The sequence below is a fragment of the Bufo bufo genome, chromosome 3 (genome assembly GCF_905171765.1).
Source record: "Bufo bufo chromosome 3, aBufBuf1.1, whole genome shotgun sequence".
In the NCBI taxonomy this organism is placed as follows: Eukaryota; Metazoa; Chordata; class Amphibia; order Anura; family Bufonidae; genus Bufo; species Bufo bufo.
Window position 1 is genome coordinate 469854319 of NC_053391.1, and position 20473 is coordinate 469874791.

Sequence of the window (20473 nt, forward strand, 5' to 3'; positions counted from 1 at the left end):
ATATTTCGCAAATTTTTGGCCGAATATTCACCATAAATTAGCAAATTCGAGAATTCGTGATTTCCAGTCATTATTTACTTAATTGTGAAAATCGGCAATGTAATATATTTGCGATAAAAATTAGCGATTAGAATATTCGCGATCAACACTAAGGGGTAGACAACTTTCCTATTGGTTGCTAGGGATGTTGCTAAGTGCCGATATTCGCGATACATTCGCGATAAATTCGTGATTGGAATATTCGCGATCAACACTATTTACGAATATATAGCACTATATCCTAAATATTCGCGAATTCTCAAAGTGGCAATATTCACGATTAAAATTTGCGATTTAATTATTCACGCTTAACACTACTGTGAAGTACTGCTGCATACTGTGGAGTGTTATTCTGTATACTGCATATTGTGGGCTACTGCATACCATGGGGTGTTATACTTTATACTGAATAGTGTGGGCTACTGCATTCTGTGGGGTGTTATGCTATATACTGCATACTGTGTGGTGTTTCACTGTATACAGCATACTGTGGGCTACTGCTTACTTTAGGGTCTTATATACTGTGTACTGTTGGCTACTGCATTCTGTGGGGTGTTATGCTATATACTGCATACTGTGTGGTGCTTAACTGTATACAGCATACTGTGGGCTACTGCTTACTTTAGGGTCTTATATACTGGATAGTGTGGGCTACTGCATACTGTGTGTTTTATATTGACAGTATTACAACCCACAGTATGCAGTAGCCAGCACTATGCAATATAAAGTCTAACACCCCACAGAATGAAGTAGCCCACAGTATGCAGTATACAGTATAATACTGTATACTGCAGGCTACTGCATACTGTGGATGTTATACTTTATACTGCATAGTATTGGCTACTGCATACTGTGGGGTGCTAATCTGTATACTGCATAATGTGTGGTGTTATACTGCATACTGTGGGCTATTGCATACTATTGGGTGTTAACATGTATACTGCATACTGTGGACTACTGCATACTTTGGGGTCTTATACTGTATACTGCATAATGTGGGCTACTGCATACTGTGGGATGTTATACTATATACTGTAGGCTACTGCATTCTGTGGGGTATTATACTATACACTGCATTTTGTGGGGTGTTATACTATACACTGCATTTTGTGGGGTGTTATACTATACACTGCATTTTGTGGGGTGTTATACTATATACTGCATACTATTTGGTGTTATACAGTCAGGGGTGGATTCGGAACTTAAAGTGGCCCTGGATTATTATTTTTTTAAGTGGCCCCATGTTGTAGGCAAGTCCAAAATGACAGAAGGCGGAGCAACCCAAGCCAAAAGAAGTCAGGGAAAACAGAAGGGCCAGCAATACTGTAGAGCACCACAAAATAATGCCCTAGCAAAACCAAATCCCGCAATGCAGCATAAAATACTGCCCTATCACCATATTGAGGACAGTGATACAACTGAATTCAGGAGGATACCTGCGGTGCATAAGTACTGTACCTGATGCTCCTAGCATTAATTATTGCCAAGAGCATCAGATCGTTATGAACCTGGCCAGCGGCCATGAGGAGTAGTGTTGAGCGGGCATGCTCGGCCAAACACCAGTTCGGCTCGAGCATCGCTATGCTCGGCCAAACACCAGTTCAGCTCGAGCATCGCTATGCTCGGCCGAACACCACATGTGCTTGAGGCAGTGTATTTAAATCTAATTTAGCCTGTTTCTGCTGGGATTTGAACTCACAATCTTCTGCATTAGAAGCAAGGCACTTAACCACTCAGCTATAATAGCTGCATAGCCAGTTACAAGTAAATAAAAATAAAAAAATTATATGAGACTTCTACTGTACTGCACTTCTACTGAGACCTATACAAGTTTTTTTAGTGCGTGGCTATGCAGATATATAGTGGAGTGGTTAAAGTTCTGGGCTATGATGCAGAAGCTGTGAGTTCAAATCCCGTCACAAACTTCTTCAGAAATAGAGGTTAAATTAGATTTATATATTTTATATTTCTTTTAGTAATTGTAAAAAATATATGGCACAAAATAAATGTGGAATTACTATTAAAAAAAAAGGAGGATAATAAGCCCTAGCGCTATTTTGCAGGGTTTTTAGAGTAGGCTTAAAATATAAGCCATACTCCAAAAATAAGCCCTAGATACAGCTGTATTTTATTTTATATAAAGGGAAGGTGGGAAAATTTGCGGGCTGCAGCAGCTCAGGAGCGCTCACTAATGGCTCCTGAGCTGCCATGATAGTGTGGGCGGGCGTGCGGGCAGCGCAGGCTTCAGTGAATTAGCCTTCAGTGAAGCCGCCAGCCCGTGCATACATCGTGGCACTAAGCAGCACCTGACGGGTGGGCTGGCAGCTTCACTAAATGCAAAATTATGCTGGCAGCCCGCGCTTCCCTTCACTTTCACGTACTGCCGCCAGCCCGCACGTTCTTACTTACATAAAGGAGGCAGCAGGAGGATCTCCTTCTCCTCTCTGCTGCCTGGAGGAGCTCCCTACATCTCTCCCGTGCCGTATCTGCTCTCCCTGGTACAGTAGATTGCTGCCTAGGTACCTTGGGTGAGGACAGCTCAGGGGCAATATATGGTACCAGAATTAAAAATGTGTAGCAAATATGACTATAACCCCCTCATCCATAGGAATGCACCCATGTACTGCAGTATATGGGTGCATTCCTATGGATGAGGAAGGGGAGGGGGGGGTTATAGTCATATTTAATATAAACACTGTCCAGGGACTGTTCTGTAATTGGCATGTGTCTATATAAAATATGGTCATAGAGCCAAAAAAAAGCCCTACCCCAATAATAAGCCCTAACCCTTTTTTCGAAAAATAATATAAGACCCTGTCTTATTTTTGGAGAAACACAGTATAATAGATAAAATCATACTTCTGATCTATATGAATGCATAATATGTGGGAAACTACTACTGATGTTTTAGCCATAATATATTTACATATATTATAATATATAATATATTCTAATTATATAATAATATGTGTAAATATATTATAGCTAAAAACTGCAGCAGGTAAAGTTGTTTGGGGCTGTTAATCTTCATTAATATGTTGTTTTAACCTTCTTTCCCTCCACAGCTTAGAACACTACTGTCCCCCCAGTGTGCCACCATTTGGTCCCCCACTCTGTCCCCTCTTCCTCCACACCTTTTGCTGCTGTCTGACATCCATTTGCTATTGGAATATCCAGCTTTGTGATTGGCTGAGGGATAGGACACAAGTAAATAGTGGGTATCACTCTAGTGACTGATTGAGCATGAGAGCCTCAGTCAGTGCTGTGGCTGCAGCATGTGCTCATACAGTGCAACGCCACTGTCTGACCGTGCCATGTCACACAAAAAAGTGGACTCCCAGGCCGCCAAGGTCTTGCCAGAAGGAGGACTAAGAGCCAGGCAGGCGAAGGTCTGATGTCTGGCCGTCTTCATCAGTGACAGAGTGACATAATGTGCTTCGCCTGTGCATTGGGTGACAGCAGGCAGTTAAAGGGGTTCTCCAGGAATTAGGAAAATGAAAATACTTAAATATTACTTTATTATAAATATATTCTCAAATACCTTTCATTATTTATGACTCGTTTTGTCTAGGGAGCAATCATCAGGGGAAACAAAATGGCCGCTGTCCTATTAGTTCATACAAAATCTGTCCTGATCCCACATGAGGACAAGTTACTTTACAACACTGAGGTAAAGAGCTGCCTCATCCTCCTCTCTACTTTTCAAGGATTATGATCCTGAATCCAGATAAGAACGTTAGCTGAATCTCTGGGAAATTAATTTCATGAGGAGACATGAAGTACAGAGAGGATGGACAGGACAGACTGTGGTAATGGAGACTGCATACAAGAGCTGCTGCTCATTAGCCACACCTCACCCTCCTCTTATGTCTCCTCATCATCTCCATTCCCACAGAGATTCACCTGTATTCAGGATCATGATTCCTGACAGACAGAGCAGAGAGGAGGATGCGGCAGCACTATGGCTCATTGTGGTGAAGTAACTTGTCCTCCTGTGTGATTAGAACAGGTTTTGTGTGTACCGATAGGACGGCGGCCATTTTATTTCTCCTAATGATCGCTCCTCAGACAAAACAAGCCTTCATAACAAATTAAAGGTATTTGTGAATATATTTATTATTATTATTATTATTATTATATTTATTATTTAATATATCATATTTATTATAATATTTAAGTATTTTTTTAAATTCCTGGAGAACCCCTTTAAAGTGACCACTGCTGAGGATAGTGAAACCAGGTAGGCTGTCCTGTCTGTCCTTAACTGTATCTCTGTCCTTAGGACACAAAAACTGTTGAAAGTTGTTGCACCATTAAACCTGTGCGTCAGGGTCCTGGTGGGGCCCACTGACAGCCAGGGGCCCCATGCAACTGTGTTGTATGTGTGGTGTAAAGACTGCTACTTAGTGCAGGGAGTGCTCTGTGTACTGCTCCAGATAAAAGTCAGCTGTCGGGGCAAAAAGATAAGAGTGGCACACAGGCCCATCTAGCATTTGCCAGGATTGCCTAATGGCCAGTCTGGCCCTGACTGAGGGGTGTTATAGTATATACTATATATTGTCATACTATATACTATATACTGTATACTGTAGGGTGTTATAGTATGCACTGTATACTGTGGGGTGTTGTATACTATATAATGTGAGATGCCAAGGGTGTTATACTAGATACTGTATACTGTGGGGTGTTATTGTATATACTGTATACTGTGGGGTGTTGTATACTATATAATATGAGATGCTAGGGGTGTTATACTGTGGGGTGTTACAGTATATACTGTATACTGTGGGGTGGTATAATATATACTGTAGAGTGTTATACTATATACTGCATATTGTGGGGTGTTGTAAACTATATAATATGAGATGCTAGGGGTGTTATACTATATACTGTATACTGTGGAGTGTTACATATGGTATACTGTAGGATGTTATATTATATACTGTGGGGTGTTATATACTGAATTCTGTGGGGTATTTTACTGTATACTGCACACTGTGGATTGTTGTACATTATACACTATGAGGGGCTTGGGCGTTATACTATGTATGTGGCATAGTTTTCTTTAATATTTACCAGACAAAAATAAACATGAGGCGGAACGCAAAATGGGGGCTGGTCGGAGGAAACGGAGGGGTAAACACCCCCCTGGCTTATTATAAAAGTAAACCTTTAAACAGCCAAGGCCCGCGGCTAATGTCTGAAACCGGCGATAATGCTGATCAGGGACATTACAGCCTTTAGATGCTAGTGAAAAACTCGAAGGCGCGTGCTTCCAGGTTAAGACTGGCATCCCCGTGCCATGATCGGGGATGCCGGTCATTAGAAGAGACCCAGCGTATTAGAGCTGCAGTTCCTATGTTGGCCAGCAGGTTCAGTTACAATTTATGCCAGTTTTCTGATCAGACTTAGTGCTCAGTGTACTGCAGTGTATTGTAAGCCATCAGACCTACTGGATCTTAAAGAACCAAGTGGGTCTAAGTCCAAAAAAAGTTTTAAAAAAAGTGTAGAAAAGTAAAACAAAAAACAAAAAAAACCTTCTTCCTATATCCACACAATTGGTTAAAAATGTAAAAAATAAGAAACACTAAACATGTTTGGCATCGCTGCATCCATAAGAACCTGATCTATAAAAGGATCATGTTACTTTTACCACACGGTGAACACCATAGAAAAAAAAAGGAAAAACTATGATGGAATTGCAATTTTGCCCACCGTACTTCCCAGAAAATGGCATAAAAAGTGATCAAAAAAGTCATATGTAACCAAAATTATTACCAACCAAACTGTGACCTTATTCCACAAAAAATAAGCCCCTACATAAGCCAATCATCCCAAAAATATAAAAAATATGGCTTTCAGAAAATGGAGTATTCATAATTAGGACCTAACCTGGGTAAGGTTATTTGCCTAATTTATTTACAGATGCCTAAACAGGCGATAGAACCTATCTTGACCCAGGTGAAAATTAATACTTTACTTTTATTATAATTACATAAGCTAAAAACTAAATGTGAGCCTGGTGCATACTTTAATTATTTAACAAACCAAAATAAAGGGGTTTTAAAAATACAGCCGCCACTCCACTGAAAGGTGCAAATGTTGATCAGTGAAAGGGGGCGAGGAGATGTGCACTATCTCTCACCCTTATCACTTTAGAGGCAGGATGCTGCCGTAACACTGTTTGCAGTGCTATTGCCAACTGAGTTAGGTTGTCAAACCAACCGTGTAAAACAGTGGGAGAATTGATATATCAACCCACTGTAGAATTAGCACATTAGACCATCACATGTACTCTCAGACTGACAAATGTCCTAATGGCAGTTAACTCTGCAAACGGAAATAGCACACAGTTTTGATACCGTGTCTAACTGATAAGTGAGCCAGGCATAGGAGTGTAGGCCAGCCGGACTACTATTAACTGGTTAACAGTGGAGTGAAACGCTGCGTTTAAAAACTAAAACTGCCCCCCGACATGTTTCACCAGTATTATGGCTTCTTCAGGGGTAAATGGTAACTCATTGCTGCCCATTTACCCCTGAAGAAGCCAGAATACTGGTGAAACATGTCGGGGGGCAGTTTTAGTTTTTAAACGCAGCGTTTCACTCGACTGTTAACCAGTTAATAGTAGTCCGGCTGGCCTACACTCCTATGCCTGGCTCACTTATCAGGTAGACACGGTATCAAAACTGTGTGCTATTTCCGTTTGCAGAGTTAACTGCCATTAGGACATTTGTCAGTCTGAGAGTACATGTGATGGTCTAATGTGCTAATTCTACAGTGGGTTGATATATCAATTCTCCCACTGTTTTACACGGTTGGTTTGACAACCTAACTCAGTTGGCAATAGCACTGCAAACGGTGTTACGGCAGCATCCTGCCTCTAAAGTGATAAGGGTGAGAGATAGTGCACATCTCCTCGCCCCCTTTCACTGATCAACATTTGCACCTTTCAGTGGAGTGGCGGCTGTATTTTTAAAACCCCTTTATTTTGGTTTGTTAAATAATTAAAGTATGCACCATGCTCACATTTAGTTTTTAGCTTATGTAATTATAATAAAAGTGAAGTATTAATTTTCACCAGGGTCAAGATAGGTTCTATCGCCTGTTTAGGCATCTGTAAATAAATTTTTCAGAAAATGGAGACACAAAAACATGATTTTTTTTTTCAAACATGCTTTTATTGTATAAAATAAAGTTAAAAAAAATGCACATATTAGGTATCGTCATGTCCGTAACGACCTGCTCTATAAAAATAGCATGTGATCCAACCCACCTGGTGAACACCATAAAAAAAAAATGTGCCCAAAAATCAATTTATTATCACCTTACATCACAAAAAGTGTAATACCAAGCGAAATTCATATGTCCCCGAAAATGGTACCAATCAAACCATCATCTCATCCCGAAAAAAATGAGATCCTACCTACGACAATCACCCCAAAAATAAGAAAATATGGTTTTCAGAAAATGGAAACACAAAAACATGATTTTTTTTCCCCGACCTGCTGTATAAAAATATCACATTATCTACTCTGTCAGGTGAACATTGTAAAAAACAAATAATAAAAACTGTGCCAGAACAGCCATTTTTTTGTTACATTGCCTCATAAAAAGAGTAATATATGACACAGTGAGAGGTTTGGTCTAGGAAAACAGGTATTTCCTCCCAGCATGTGCTGCTGGGCTGATTTACAGCCAGGTGAGGTCAAATACCGGACCGGATTTTAAGTGCCGATCCGGGTTTTGGCAGCACCTGGCTGTCCTTAAATAGGCAGCTGGGCTCAGATACCATGTCTGTGAGCTGGGATCTGAGGCCTGTGCTGGGCTGGAGAGCTGAGACCCGTGTGTCAGGGGAACAGGTCGCCTAAAGCCTGTATTTGGACTTCCACCAAGGTGACTTTTTGTTATATTGCTGCAAAAGTGACGCTTTGTTTTTGGCACCATGTGTGAATAAACACTGAAGTTTGAATTACGAACTTGTATTTTGCCTCTGTACTGGGCCCACTTATCCTAACTACCAGAGCGAATCCCCACAATTGGTGGAGGATGTGGACAAGCACAGAGAGGCAGGCGCAAGCGCCGAAATATATTGTTTTTTTCACCGGGCACGGTTGTATGCCTTGCATTAAACCCGCAAAATTTCAACCCGTGACCCTTGACAAAATGGATGCGGTAATGAAGGCCCTCGTGGAGGCTAACAAACAGCAGCAAGAAACAAATCTGCAACAGCGGGAGGCTAACAGGCAGCAGCAAGAAACAAACCAGCTGCTGCTACAACACGTGATGGCTTTGCAGACGGCAGGAGCAACCCCGAGCATCCACGATGCCCAGAAAGCGATCCGTGCGGCGATCCCCAAGATGACACCCGCAGATGACGTCGAAACCTACCTGGCGAAGTACGAGAAGGTGGACACAAGGGAGAAGCTACCCCGAGACCAGTAAGCTGAGGTCGTCACTCCGTTCCTGGCATCCGATTCCCAGCGGGTCTATTTTGACATGCCGGACGATCAAGTGGCTGACTACCATAAAGTCGAGGGTGAGATTCTGGCAAGACTGGGGGTGAATGTGCTGGTCCGGGCCCAGCGGGTGCATCAGTGGGGGTTCAACCCAGCTGAGCCTGCAAGACCCAAGTATTATAACTTACAGTACTTCACCTCTTGCAAAAATGGCTACAGCCTGACTTGCTGAGTCCCACTGCTATGCTGGATTGTCTGTTAGACTATATGTTCTGGAGGGCTTTGCCATACCCTCTCCAGCACTGGATCAGTCAGGTGTCTCCTTGCAATGCCCTTGAGATGGTGGACCTGGTGGAACGCTATGAACCAGGAATCTAAAGGAGGGTTCTGTCAGGAGAGGGTTGGCAAAACCAGGAAAAATCTACCCCAGGCCTGGAGATTTAAGTCGATAAAACCTGCCCGGGATGTACCCACGGCGGACCTGGCTCCGATAGTGTGCTGGCAGTGTCAGGAGCCTGGCCATGTAAGAGCTGACTGTCCCCATCGGGTTGAGCCCATGGAAACTAACTATGGCTACCGTCAGTCTCTATATGCCAGGAGGCTGTGTGCAACAGGTACCCCAGAGTCTCTAGATCACTTGTGCCAAGTGGAAGTGGAAGACACTCAGGCGGAGGCTGGTGCGGTCCACTGAGTATACTGGCCAGAAAATCGGGGTGATGAGCACCCACGGAGACTTAAAAGACTACCCCACCGCGCTGGTGTCTCTAACCATGGTAGCAACTAGATGGACCCACGAGGTGGCTGTCACTACAAATCTACATTATGAACTCCTAAAAGGTAGAGACTTCCCGGGCTTCTCGGCACTGTGGCCTGCTACGAGAATTACCGATACCCATGAGACAGTGGTAACCCCAGCAGAGTGGCCTTGCTCAGGGGGGAGACCACAAACCTGGGAACCTGAGGTCGAAGGACCAGCGGTAGGGGTGACCGCCACTTTGGTGGAAGAGGAGGAGACAACCCCGCTGAGTGTGATGGTGGGAGTCGTGGAGGATTTGCCACTGGGTACTGAATTGGCAGACCTCAATGTCTCCGGGGATAATTTTGGTACCGCACAACACCGGGACCCAACCCTATCCCGATCCTGGGAGAATGTGTTAATGGTAGATGGTGAACCACAACAACCTGGGGCCAAGTCGTGTTTCCTCGTTTTGTGGTTCATCAGTGAGCATATTGAACAGTTGGTGGTCCCCAAACTCGTCTTAGATTTAGCCCACCAGCACGTTCTCGGGGGTCACCTAGCGGTTTTACTGACCCACAGGGCCGTAGATAATTTTTTTTCCTGGGGGGGTTCAGCTTTCTCAAATTATAAGAGTCATCATCCACATCCACAGATATCTCCCCCCCCCCATAACAGTGTCCCAGACAGTGTCCCTATTGTAAGACGGACCCGCCGTTCCTTATGTAAGTGACTAAGTGAGCTACTTGTGCAAAGTATATTTACTACTACTATCTAATAATCTATCACTAACTTACTGGGACTGGGACTGTCAGAACTCCAGATAGGTTCCAGGCTGGCTCCCGCTCTTCAAACACTAAAACTAGGCGGCCGGCGGCAGTGTAACGTGACGTCACTCACTACGTCACGCCGCAGGCGCATGCTCCTCCCACTTTATTAATGAAGGCGGAGCAGGCGCGTGACATCGGAGTGAGTGACGTTATGTGGCCGGCCGCCGCGATGCGGAGTCACGGAGGCAGAGCACAGGAGCAGTGGGGGTGGACTGAATACACTGTCTACAGTATGTGTCTTTGTATCATAGTTACCATCTGTGCGGTCGCCGGTCGGACACTAGTGCGGGGCTGGCAGGCGGCAGTGCAGGAGGCGGAGCACAGGGGTGTGATTAGGGTGTGCCCAGGCACACCCGGCACACCCCGTGCGCACGCCTATGCTGCCTGCCCTGCAGCCTCCATCACCTCTCTGTGTGCCGCACTGCCCGCGCCGCTATTGCAGGCAGCGGCACGCCCGGGCCGTTCTCTGGCAGGTTAGGACGACAGACACTCTGGGGGGGTTTGAACCCCCCTATCCCCCCCCTTATCTACGCCCCTGCATTTTTAAGCTTGAAAATGGCTGACACTGGGTGAATAAAATCTTGATTTTTCATTGGAGTGCTGCCTTCCTTGTGCTTTTTACAGTTGTCAATTTATTCATATGTTTCTATGAGACGTAACAGAGAAATTGCATAACGCCACTAAACATGCATGTATGTAGCAGTGAGAGGTCCTCTTTAACATGGTATCCTGACAAGTATATTGATTTGTATCCCTGACATTCGGACAGATGAATCTTTATATCATCACTTATTACTTACCTGCTGTAAAACATGAATTGTTTGGATTAGACTCTGGCATATTTTGTATGCATGTAAACAGAGTCACCAAGCTCGGGTCATCCCCCACTACATGTATCTTTTTCCTTTGAATTATATGACCCATGGTAAACACAGAACCCCTATACCAAACCTAAAAAGAGAAAATCATTTTTATTAATAGTCATTCACGCCAGAAAATGTATTTTACAATAATGAAATTGTTTTATTTCAATTACATCCTATTGTATTACTATTAGCAATTGTAAGAAGGTACAAGGAATCATCGTGGATGATAGGTACGTGTCACCAAAGTTCTTGGCCTCGATGGAGTAAGAGCCGGTATTTATGTGTCAGAAGCAGTTGCTGTTTGACACCTTGATACTTAGTATGGCTGTAATAGCTGATCCGGGACGGCTCTTACTGGGAGTAGTCAAAGTGCTGGGTGGGTGACTAATTCCCATATTCCAGGCCGGGTTTTGCCAGGCATAAAAACCAGCCAGCACTGCCAGGTGAGAAGGATTACCTCCATCTGACAGTGGAGCTCAGGAGGTCTGTGTGCTGTGATCTGAGGGCTGTGTTGGGATCTGTGGCTTGAGTCAGGCTCAGACCCCTGTGAGGGCGAACAGGCCGCCTAACGCCTGCTTGTGGACTTGACAAGGCAGAACTTCCAACAGGGTGTGAAGTAACACCCAGGAGAAAAGGTGAATGTTTTGTATATGAACTTTTCATGTGCATGAACGATCACCAAGCAACTTGTGTTTTTGTTTTGCTTTCACGTGTGAATAAACACTGATGTTTTGAACCAAGAACTTGTACTTTGCGTCTGTGCTGCACCCGCTAATCCTAACTACCAGAGCGAATCCCCACACAATATATGTTTATCAACCAACTTTTCTTTTCTCAAGACCTTTGGAAAATATCACAGCAGGTTTTCATTTTCAATGGCTATTATATGACATATTAGTATCCATATCTTGGAAACATACAGAGTCCTTGTGGTTCTCTTGACCAATCTGAAGTCAGTACGGGTGTCTGATGAAGCAGTGATGATATGTACTTTGGAATACACTGAAGGAGTAAACCTGCAACTTTATAAGTTCAGGTTATCTTGGTTTACCACAAACACATTTTAAGAGTACAATTCACAAATTATTATACCACATTTTCTAATAATTTACAACTACTTATTCTAGTTTCTTAAGTATGTTCTGTCTTCTCAAGCTTTTTCATTATGATGAAGGTGGGTGTAGGCATAGTTTCTACATTTCCAGTGCTCATTTAGACTTATTAGTACCCATTATTTCTAGCATTTCTGTTAATGTCTCATGAAGACAACCACTGTCCCTCTTCAGAACCTCCTTTTATGAGCCAGAATGGAAAAAAGTTAATACAAGGCACTTACTAATGTATTGTTATTACCTATATTGCTTCCTTTGCTGGCTGAAATCATTTTCCCATAACATTATATGCAGCTTGTTTCCAAGGTTATGACCATTCCTGAACATAGATGCCCAAAGTCATAGGTTGGTTTAGAGTAGGACCTGCCAAATTGAGACCACCGTGGCGCAGGTAGGCGGGCACAGCCAATATATTGGCTGAGAGTCTCAGATTTTATCATAACAGGGCTTAGTCCATATAGTGTATTATGTTTGCATCGTTTGTGTTAGTGCATTATTTTCAGTGATTTTTTCTTTTTATATGTTGCCATGTACATCCGCATATTCAGCTATCATATCGTGCAGGATGTTTTGTATCTTTTTTTTGTGATTTCAGAAAATATAGTCACACAAGTATTACACCTTACCTGACCATATATGAAAAATAATCCACTTTCTTTTATCAACATTTTATTTTGGCTTTCTTCAATAGAAGTTCCTTGTTTCAAACTAAGAATCCAAGGGATAAAAGTATTGTCACCTAAAATATAATGGAAAAAAAATCAATATAACATGGCAAGCACTAAAATCTTTGTTTTTCTACTACACATTTCTGTAGTTATTATGAAGGTTATTATGTTTTCACTTCAAAACGTATTTTTCGATATTCAAAATTGAGAACCCTGATCAATACCTATGCAGACCTCTGAATACATAATGAATGTAATCTCAATCACAGTAGGAACTCCAGAAGACGTATCAGTAGCCATCATTACAATTTTTTTTGTTACATGTGATGACAGAAAATCAACTGATCACCATTTGTCCAACTGCTAAAACCTCCAGCAACCAGTACCTGGTGACAAGTGTTAATTTTCCTTGGAACGCCAAAAAAGGGAAAATGAAACATTACATAGTAATAGCAACACCTATTGAAAACAACAAACCAGTCATGTACTGTAATGCACAATATGCTGCGTCCTTCAGAAAGGGATCTTTGTACCTGTAGCTAATTGATGAAGTGCTGATGATTACTTAATAATAATCAAATAGGGTATAAAAAAGGGCTTTTTTTTCAGACAAGCCCTTTAATCTGACTATCTACAATACAATATTTGTCAGCCAGCCAACTTACTGTACGTAAGCATTTCCTACAGGATTTCAGTCTCTTTCACTTAAACTCGTGATTTTATCCTTAAATACTGTTTTAGTCTTGAGTACACACTTTCTTACTCTATAGCTGCCGTTTCTCATATGTGGAAAGCAAACGTCAATTTGATAACTTGAAAATAATAAAGAAAAGTAAATTTTTTTTTGCCCTATAAACGTACCTGCTCATAAGACGCACCTAGGTTTTAGAGGAGGAAAATAAGAAAATTTTTTTTTTTTTTCTTCAGACCTCTGATCAAAACCCCAATCAAACCCCTAATGCTTATCGGATCCCTGGTCAGACCCCCAATATAAATCAGACCTCAGCTCAGACTGCCAATGTTAGTCAGACTTCCAATCAGACCTCAGATCAGACCCCTAATGTTAATTAGACTGCAGCTCAGACCCCCAAAAAGACCTCAGATCAGACCCCCAACATTAATCAGACCTCAGATCAGACCCTCAATGTTAATCAGACCTCAGATCAGACCCTCAATGTTAATCAGACCTCAGATCAGACAATATATATATAAATAAACTCACCTCTCCTGTTTGGTATGCCACACCTGAGATCCAGCTCTCTTCGTGCCATGCTGTATCCTGATGTTGCTTAGCGTGAGGTCACAGATCGCTCCCATGTCCTCACATTGTGCGCAGGTCACAGCACAGCTTACGGCACCAGAAGACGAAGACCAGGAAATGGTGAGTACAGAGCCAGTACAAGGAGCACTGTATTCACTTATCCATGTTCCTACTGCACTAATGACGGCTTCCATAAAGGAAACACTTATTAGTATTCATCCTATAAGACACATTGACATTTTTCCACCACTTTCAGGGGGGAAAGTGCATCTTATATAGCGAAAAATATGGTAATTGAGCTGCTCCTTTATTTGGCTTTTATAACTAAGCTTTTTCCCCCAGGAAATTACTGAGAATGAATTCTGTATAAACAGAGATAAGGGGGTTATCTACTATTTTCCCTGTGCCAGATACTGGGATAAAAAAGTCACAAACCATGGGTCAATCCCTTATCCCAAAATTAGGTATGATATCACTATGTATGAGGCACAATTAACTCTTATTGGCACCCAACATACACCATGTCTGGCATGTCTGGGGCCACGATTAGGAAACCTGTAAATGGCTAGTTATAATACTATCTTTTCTTACACGTGTATACATGGTGTAATGTACTATATCAGATGCAGTATCGTCAGCGATGACAAAACAAGCCAAATATATGCTAGTAACCCACAACCATAATAGGCTGGGCAGCATTTGTGTATGCCCCTTTATGTACTGTATATAAAAAAAAAAATAGAAACATTTGATAAATAACACCAATAATTCAATCTAGGGCGATTTTGCTTGCTGAAAAGATAGACTATTGGCTAAAGGATCAAAAATTACACTGAAGAATAAGAGGCTATAAGAAACAAGTGAACGTCAATTGTCATTAAGGCCACCCGTACTTGTGATTTGAATCTATATATCCACCTTTTGTTTTACGATATCATTAATATGTTCCAGGACCCTCATATGTAGTTCCCTAATAGTCTACCCCAGGGATGCTCAACCTGCGGCCCTCCATCTGTTGTAAAACTACAACTCTCATCATGCCCTGCTGTAGGCTGATAGCTGTAGACTGTCCAGGCATGCTGGGAGTTGTAGTTTTGCAACAGCTGGAGGGACGCAGGTTGGGCATCCCTGGTCTAATATATTCATGAGTACATGTACATTTACAGAGGTATATTACCCCATGTGTTTTACAGTTTATAAAATCTCATAGGGAGTAAGTTTGACTAGTAAAAGCAGTGGCTATGTATCAGTCTGTCATGTAGGTTCCTTCCTTGTCTATAAGTAATACCTGGATAGGGAGGGATCAGAGTTTAAGAAGTTTTGTTTCCGCAGTACCACAAGCACGGTGTACACCTACCACCAAGGGGTGACCCATCATAAAAGTTAATTTTTATGATGCCTTCAGTGACATGCGCTTGTAGTATGGTGTCATTCCAATATATAGTTGTGTTCAAAATAATAGCAGTCAGACATCACTAACCTGATAAATCACTGTTTTTGGTAAAAATGATGTTTCTACATGGCAAATAATTTACTAGCAGATGTAGTAGAGTAATAGAAATCCAACAGACCCAACAGTCATGACATGTATGCTGCTGATTCTGTGTAATTGAATCACTAATTGAAAGGGGCATGTTCAAAATAATAGCAGTGTGGAGTTCAATGAGTGAGGCCATTCATTCTTTGAAAAACAGGTAGAAATTATTGCCCTTATTTAAGGAAGGAAGGCAGCAAATGTTGTACATGCTGGTTACAGTGCATTTCTCTCTGAAACTCTGAAGTAAATGGGTCATTCCAGACATTGTTCAGAAGAACAGCGCAGATTGATTAAAAAGTTGATTGGAGAGGGGAAAACATACAAAGGAGTGCAGAAAATGATAGGCTGCTCAGCTAAAATGATCGCAAATGCTTTATAATGGCAACCAAAACCTGAGAGATGTGGAAGAAAGAGAAAAACTACCATTCAAATGGATAGAAGAATAGCCAAAATGGCAAGGACTCAGCCAACAATCAGCTCCAGGAAGATCAAAGATGGTCTAAAGTTACCTGTGAGTACTGTTACAATTAGAAGACGCCTATGTGAAGCCAAGCTATCTGCAAGAAGCCCCCGCAAAGTCCCACTGTTGAAAAAAAGACATGTGCTGAAGAGGTTACAATTTGCCAAAGAGCACATTGACTGGCCTAAAGAGAAATGGCGCAATATTTTGTGGACTGATGAAAGTAGGATTGTTCTTTTTGGGTCTCGTGGCCGGAGACAGTTTGTCAGACGACCCCCAAACACTGAATTTAAGCCACAGTACACTGAAAACAGTGAAGCATGGTGGTGCAAGCATCATGATATGGGGATGTTTCTCATACTACGGTGTTGAGCCTATTTATCACATACCAGGCATCATGGATCAGTTTGAATACATCAGAATACTTGAAGAGGTCATGCTGCCTTATTCTGAAGAGGAAATACCCTTGAACTGGGTGTTCCAACAAGACAACGACCCAAAACACACCAGTAAACTTGCAACATTTTGGTTCCAGACCAACAAGATTGACGTTATGGAGTGGCCAGCCCAATCCTCAGATCTTAATCCAATAGAAAACTTGTGGGGTGACATAAAAAATGCAGTTTCTGAGGCAAAACCAAGAAATAGAGAAGAACTGAGGAATGTAGTCCAATCATCCTGGGCTGGAATACCTGTTCACAGCTGCCAGAAGTTGGTTGACTCCATGCAACACAGATGTACAGCAGTTCTCAGAAACAGTGGTTATACAACTAAATATGAGTTAAGTGATTCAAAGGAAAGCAAAACAGTGACTACCTCTTTATCAGTGACTTTCACAGTGGCCGCCCCTTTAACGGTGACCGCCCCTTTAACAGAGACTTTCAGTGACGCCTCTTTAATGGTGACCGCCCCTGTACAGTGACTTTCCCTGTGGCCACTCCTTTAATGGTGACCACCCGTTTAACAGTGACTTTCATAGTGACTGCCCCTTTAATGGTGACCACCCCTTTAACAGTGAATTTCACAGTGGCCACCCCTTTAATGGTGACTGCCCCTTTAACAGTGACTTTCACAGTGCCGACCTCTCTAACGGTGACCGCCCCTTTAACAGTGACTTTCACAGTGGCCGCCCCTTTAACGGTGACTGGCCCATTAACAGTGACTTTCACGGTGGCTGCCCTTTTAACAGTGACTTTCACAGTGGCCGCCCCTTTGACGGTGACCGCCTAACAGTGACTTTCACGGTGGCCGTCCCTTTAACAGTGACTGAATATTTCAGGACCTGCGAACTGCTAAAACCTGTGATCAGTTGTTATGGCAACCTGGAGTAGGACCTGCAAGCTACTATTGGCTGATAAGGGACATGTGACCGTGTGTATGGCAGTTAGGATTTAAAGGGGTTATCCGAGTTAACTTAACCTTATCTTTATGGCTTTATTTCTCCTATACCTTAGTTTTCCTAAATCACTTACTGTACCTATCTTGTGCCGTTTCTCTGCTACACTAAACAGTCATGTGACCGCCCACGTCATCAGCTGTGACGTTCCGTTGACATGGAGCTCTCTGCTTGTCGGAGTGACTAAGCCATGTCAACGGAACGTCATCAGCCTTGGCCACGCCCCCACCTCTCTGCATTACAGTCCGTGCGGCTGTGAGTTGATCGCGCATGCGCGATCCTCAGGCTACTTTCACACTAGCGTTCGGAGCGGGTCCGTCTGATGTTTCATCAGACGGATCCGCTCCTATAATGCAAACGCTTGCATCCGTTCAGAACGGATCCGTTTGCATAACAGTTTATTTCAGATCTGATTTTTCACTTCGGAAAACTCAGATCCGACAGTATATTCTAAACACAGAAGCGTTCCCATGGTGATGGGGACGCTTCAAGTTAGAATATACTGAGAACTGTGTACATGACTGCCCCCTGCTCCTGTATTTAACTTATTGGTGGCCAGTGCGGCCCCCCCTCCCTCCCCAGTATTAATTGTAACCAGTGCGGCCCCCCTCCCTCTATATTCATCGGTGGCCAGTGCGGATATTAAATATGAGCAGTGCGGTCTCCCCCTCCCTCCCTCCCCAGTATTAAATATGAGCAGTGCGGTCTCCCCCTCCCTCCCTCCCCAGTATTAAATATGAGCAGTGCGGTCTCCCCCTCCCTCCCTCCCTCCCCAGTATTAAATATGAGCAGTCCGGTCTCCCCCTCCCTCCCTCTTCAGTATTAAATATGAGCAGCGCGGTCTCCCCCTCCCTCCCCAGTATTAAATATGAGCAGTGCGGTCTCCCCCTCCCTCCCTCCCCAGTATTAAATATGAGCAGCGCGGTCTCCCCCTCCCTCCCTCCCCAGTATTAAATATGAGCAGTGCGGTCTCCCCCTCCCTCCCCAGTATTAAATATGAGCAGTGCGGCCTCCCCCTCCCTCTATTCATTGGTGGCCAGTGCGGATTCAAAGTATTGTGATCAGTGCGGCCTCTCCTCTCGACCCCCCCCCCATCATTGGTGGCAGCGGAGAGTACCGATCGGAGTCCCAGTTTAAATCGCTGGGGCTCCGATCGGTTACCATGGCAGCCAAGACGCTATTGCAGTCTTGGCTGCCATGGTTACTTAGCAACAAATAGCAGCATTATACTTACCTGAAGAGCTGCGATCTATGTGACCGGTCGGGAGCTCCTCCTACTGGTAAAGTGACAGGTCTGTGCGGCGCATTGCCTATAGACCTGTCACTTACCAGTAGGAGGAGCTCCCGGCCGGTCACATAGATCGCAGCTCTTCAGGTAAGTATAATGCTGCTATTTGTTGCTAAGTAACCATGGCAGCCAAGACTGCAATAGCATCTTGGCTGCCATGGTAACCGATCGGAGCCCCAGCGATTTAAACTGGGACTCCGATCGGTACTCTCCGCTGCCACCAATGATGGGGGGGGTCGAGAGGAGAGGCCGCACTGATCACAATACTTTGAATCCGCACTGGCCACCAATGAATAGAGGGAGGGGGAGGCCGCACTGCTCATATTTAATACTGGGGAGGGAGGGGGAGACCGCACTGCTCATATTTAATACTGGGGAGGGAGGGAGGGGGAGACCGCGCTGCTCATATTTAATATCCGCACTGGCCACCGATGAATATAGAGGGAGGGGGGCCGCACTGGTTACAATTAATACTGGGGAGGGAGGGGGGGCCGCACTGGCCACCAATAAGTTAAATACAGGAGGGGGGGGTCTGCCCCCTGCTGCATGGCAGCATCTGCCAGGCAGCAGGGGGCAGTCATGTACACAGTTCTCAGTATATTCTAACTTGAAGCGTCCCCATCACCATGGGAACGCTTCTGTGTTTAAAATATACTGTCGGATCTGAGTTTTCCGAAGTCAAAAATCAGATCTGAAATAAACTGTTATGCAAACGGATCCGTTCTGAACGGATGCAAGCGTTTGCATTATAGGAGCGGATCCGTCTGATGAAACATCAGACGGACCCGCTCCGAACGCTAGTGTGAAAGTAGCCTAACTGCGGCTAATAACTCAACCCCTCCCACAAATATTCATGAGGGAGAGATGAGTCATTGTTGTTACTGCTGCATGTAAACACAGCAATAACAGAACCTGGAAAAGGTGTAAGGATCGTTCTTTTTTCAAAAAATCAAGCTTGACTAATGTATATGTATATCCTGATAAATTTTGTTAGGTTTTATTTTTTTTCCCATAACTCGGATAACCCCTTTAAGTGAAAGGCTGGCAGGCTTGAATTGGTTAATGCATGTCATTTTTTGGGAATATCTCGGGAACGGTATGTCCTAGAGAGCCGAAACCCCCGCAAGAATTATTTCCAGGTAGCAAGGGATGTGTATACCAAGTTTTGTTGTAATGGATGTTTGCGTTTTTGAGTTTTCGCGGAATATACACACATACATATGTCCTTTTTTTATATATACAGATGTTTGAGTTTGTAAAGAAGAATACAAACACTGCTATTTTTTTGAACAGTCTAAGGCTGCATGCACACGAACATTAGGGCTCTGTGCCCGTGCTGCGGACCGCAAATTGCAGTCCGCAATGCACGGGCACAGACCGAGGGGCAGCCGCATGAGGACCGCGGACCCATTCACTTGAATGGGATCTGCGATCCGCATCCGACGGTCCGCACCGCAAAAAAGTAGTGCATGCGCTACTTTTTTGCTGTGCGGAGGCACAGCCAGAAACACTGCAGAAGCACTCCGGAGTGCTTCCGTGGGGTTCCGATCCGTGCCTCCCTTCCGCATCTCCGTGATTGATGCGGAATGCACACGGTCGGTGCCCATGTATTGCAGACCCGCTGTATGCGGGCCGCAATACGGCCACAGATGGCACACGGTCGTGTGCATGTAGCCTAATATTCACTTTTCTACAATTTTTTATAGGAACAACACAAATTTGATATATTTTGCTTCATATTTTGATTTGGAATAGAATGTTTAGTGTTCCCAATGTATTTGTGTGTATGGAAACAGAAAATATTAGAAGGATTTAGAGCTT

At 43.5% G+C, this 20473-nt stretch overlaps 1 protein-coding gene across 1 annotated transcript in view; it reads right to left on the reverse strand.

Moving 5' to 3' along the window:
- The window catches only part of TNFSF13B (TNF superfamily member 13b), a 52910-nt gene that overhangs the window by 3435 nt on the left and 29002 nt on the right, over nt 1–20473 (reverse strand). Inside the window, exons 4-5 of the mRNA XM_040421983.1 lie at nt 12669–12781; nt 10865–11015 (exon numbers count right to left, since the gene is read on the reverse strand). Of these exons, the coding sequence (XP_040277917.1) occupies nt 10865–11015; nt 12669–12781 (264 nt within the window). The remainder of the gene's footprint in view (nt 1–10864; nt 11016–12668; nt 12782–20473) is intronic.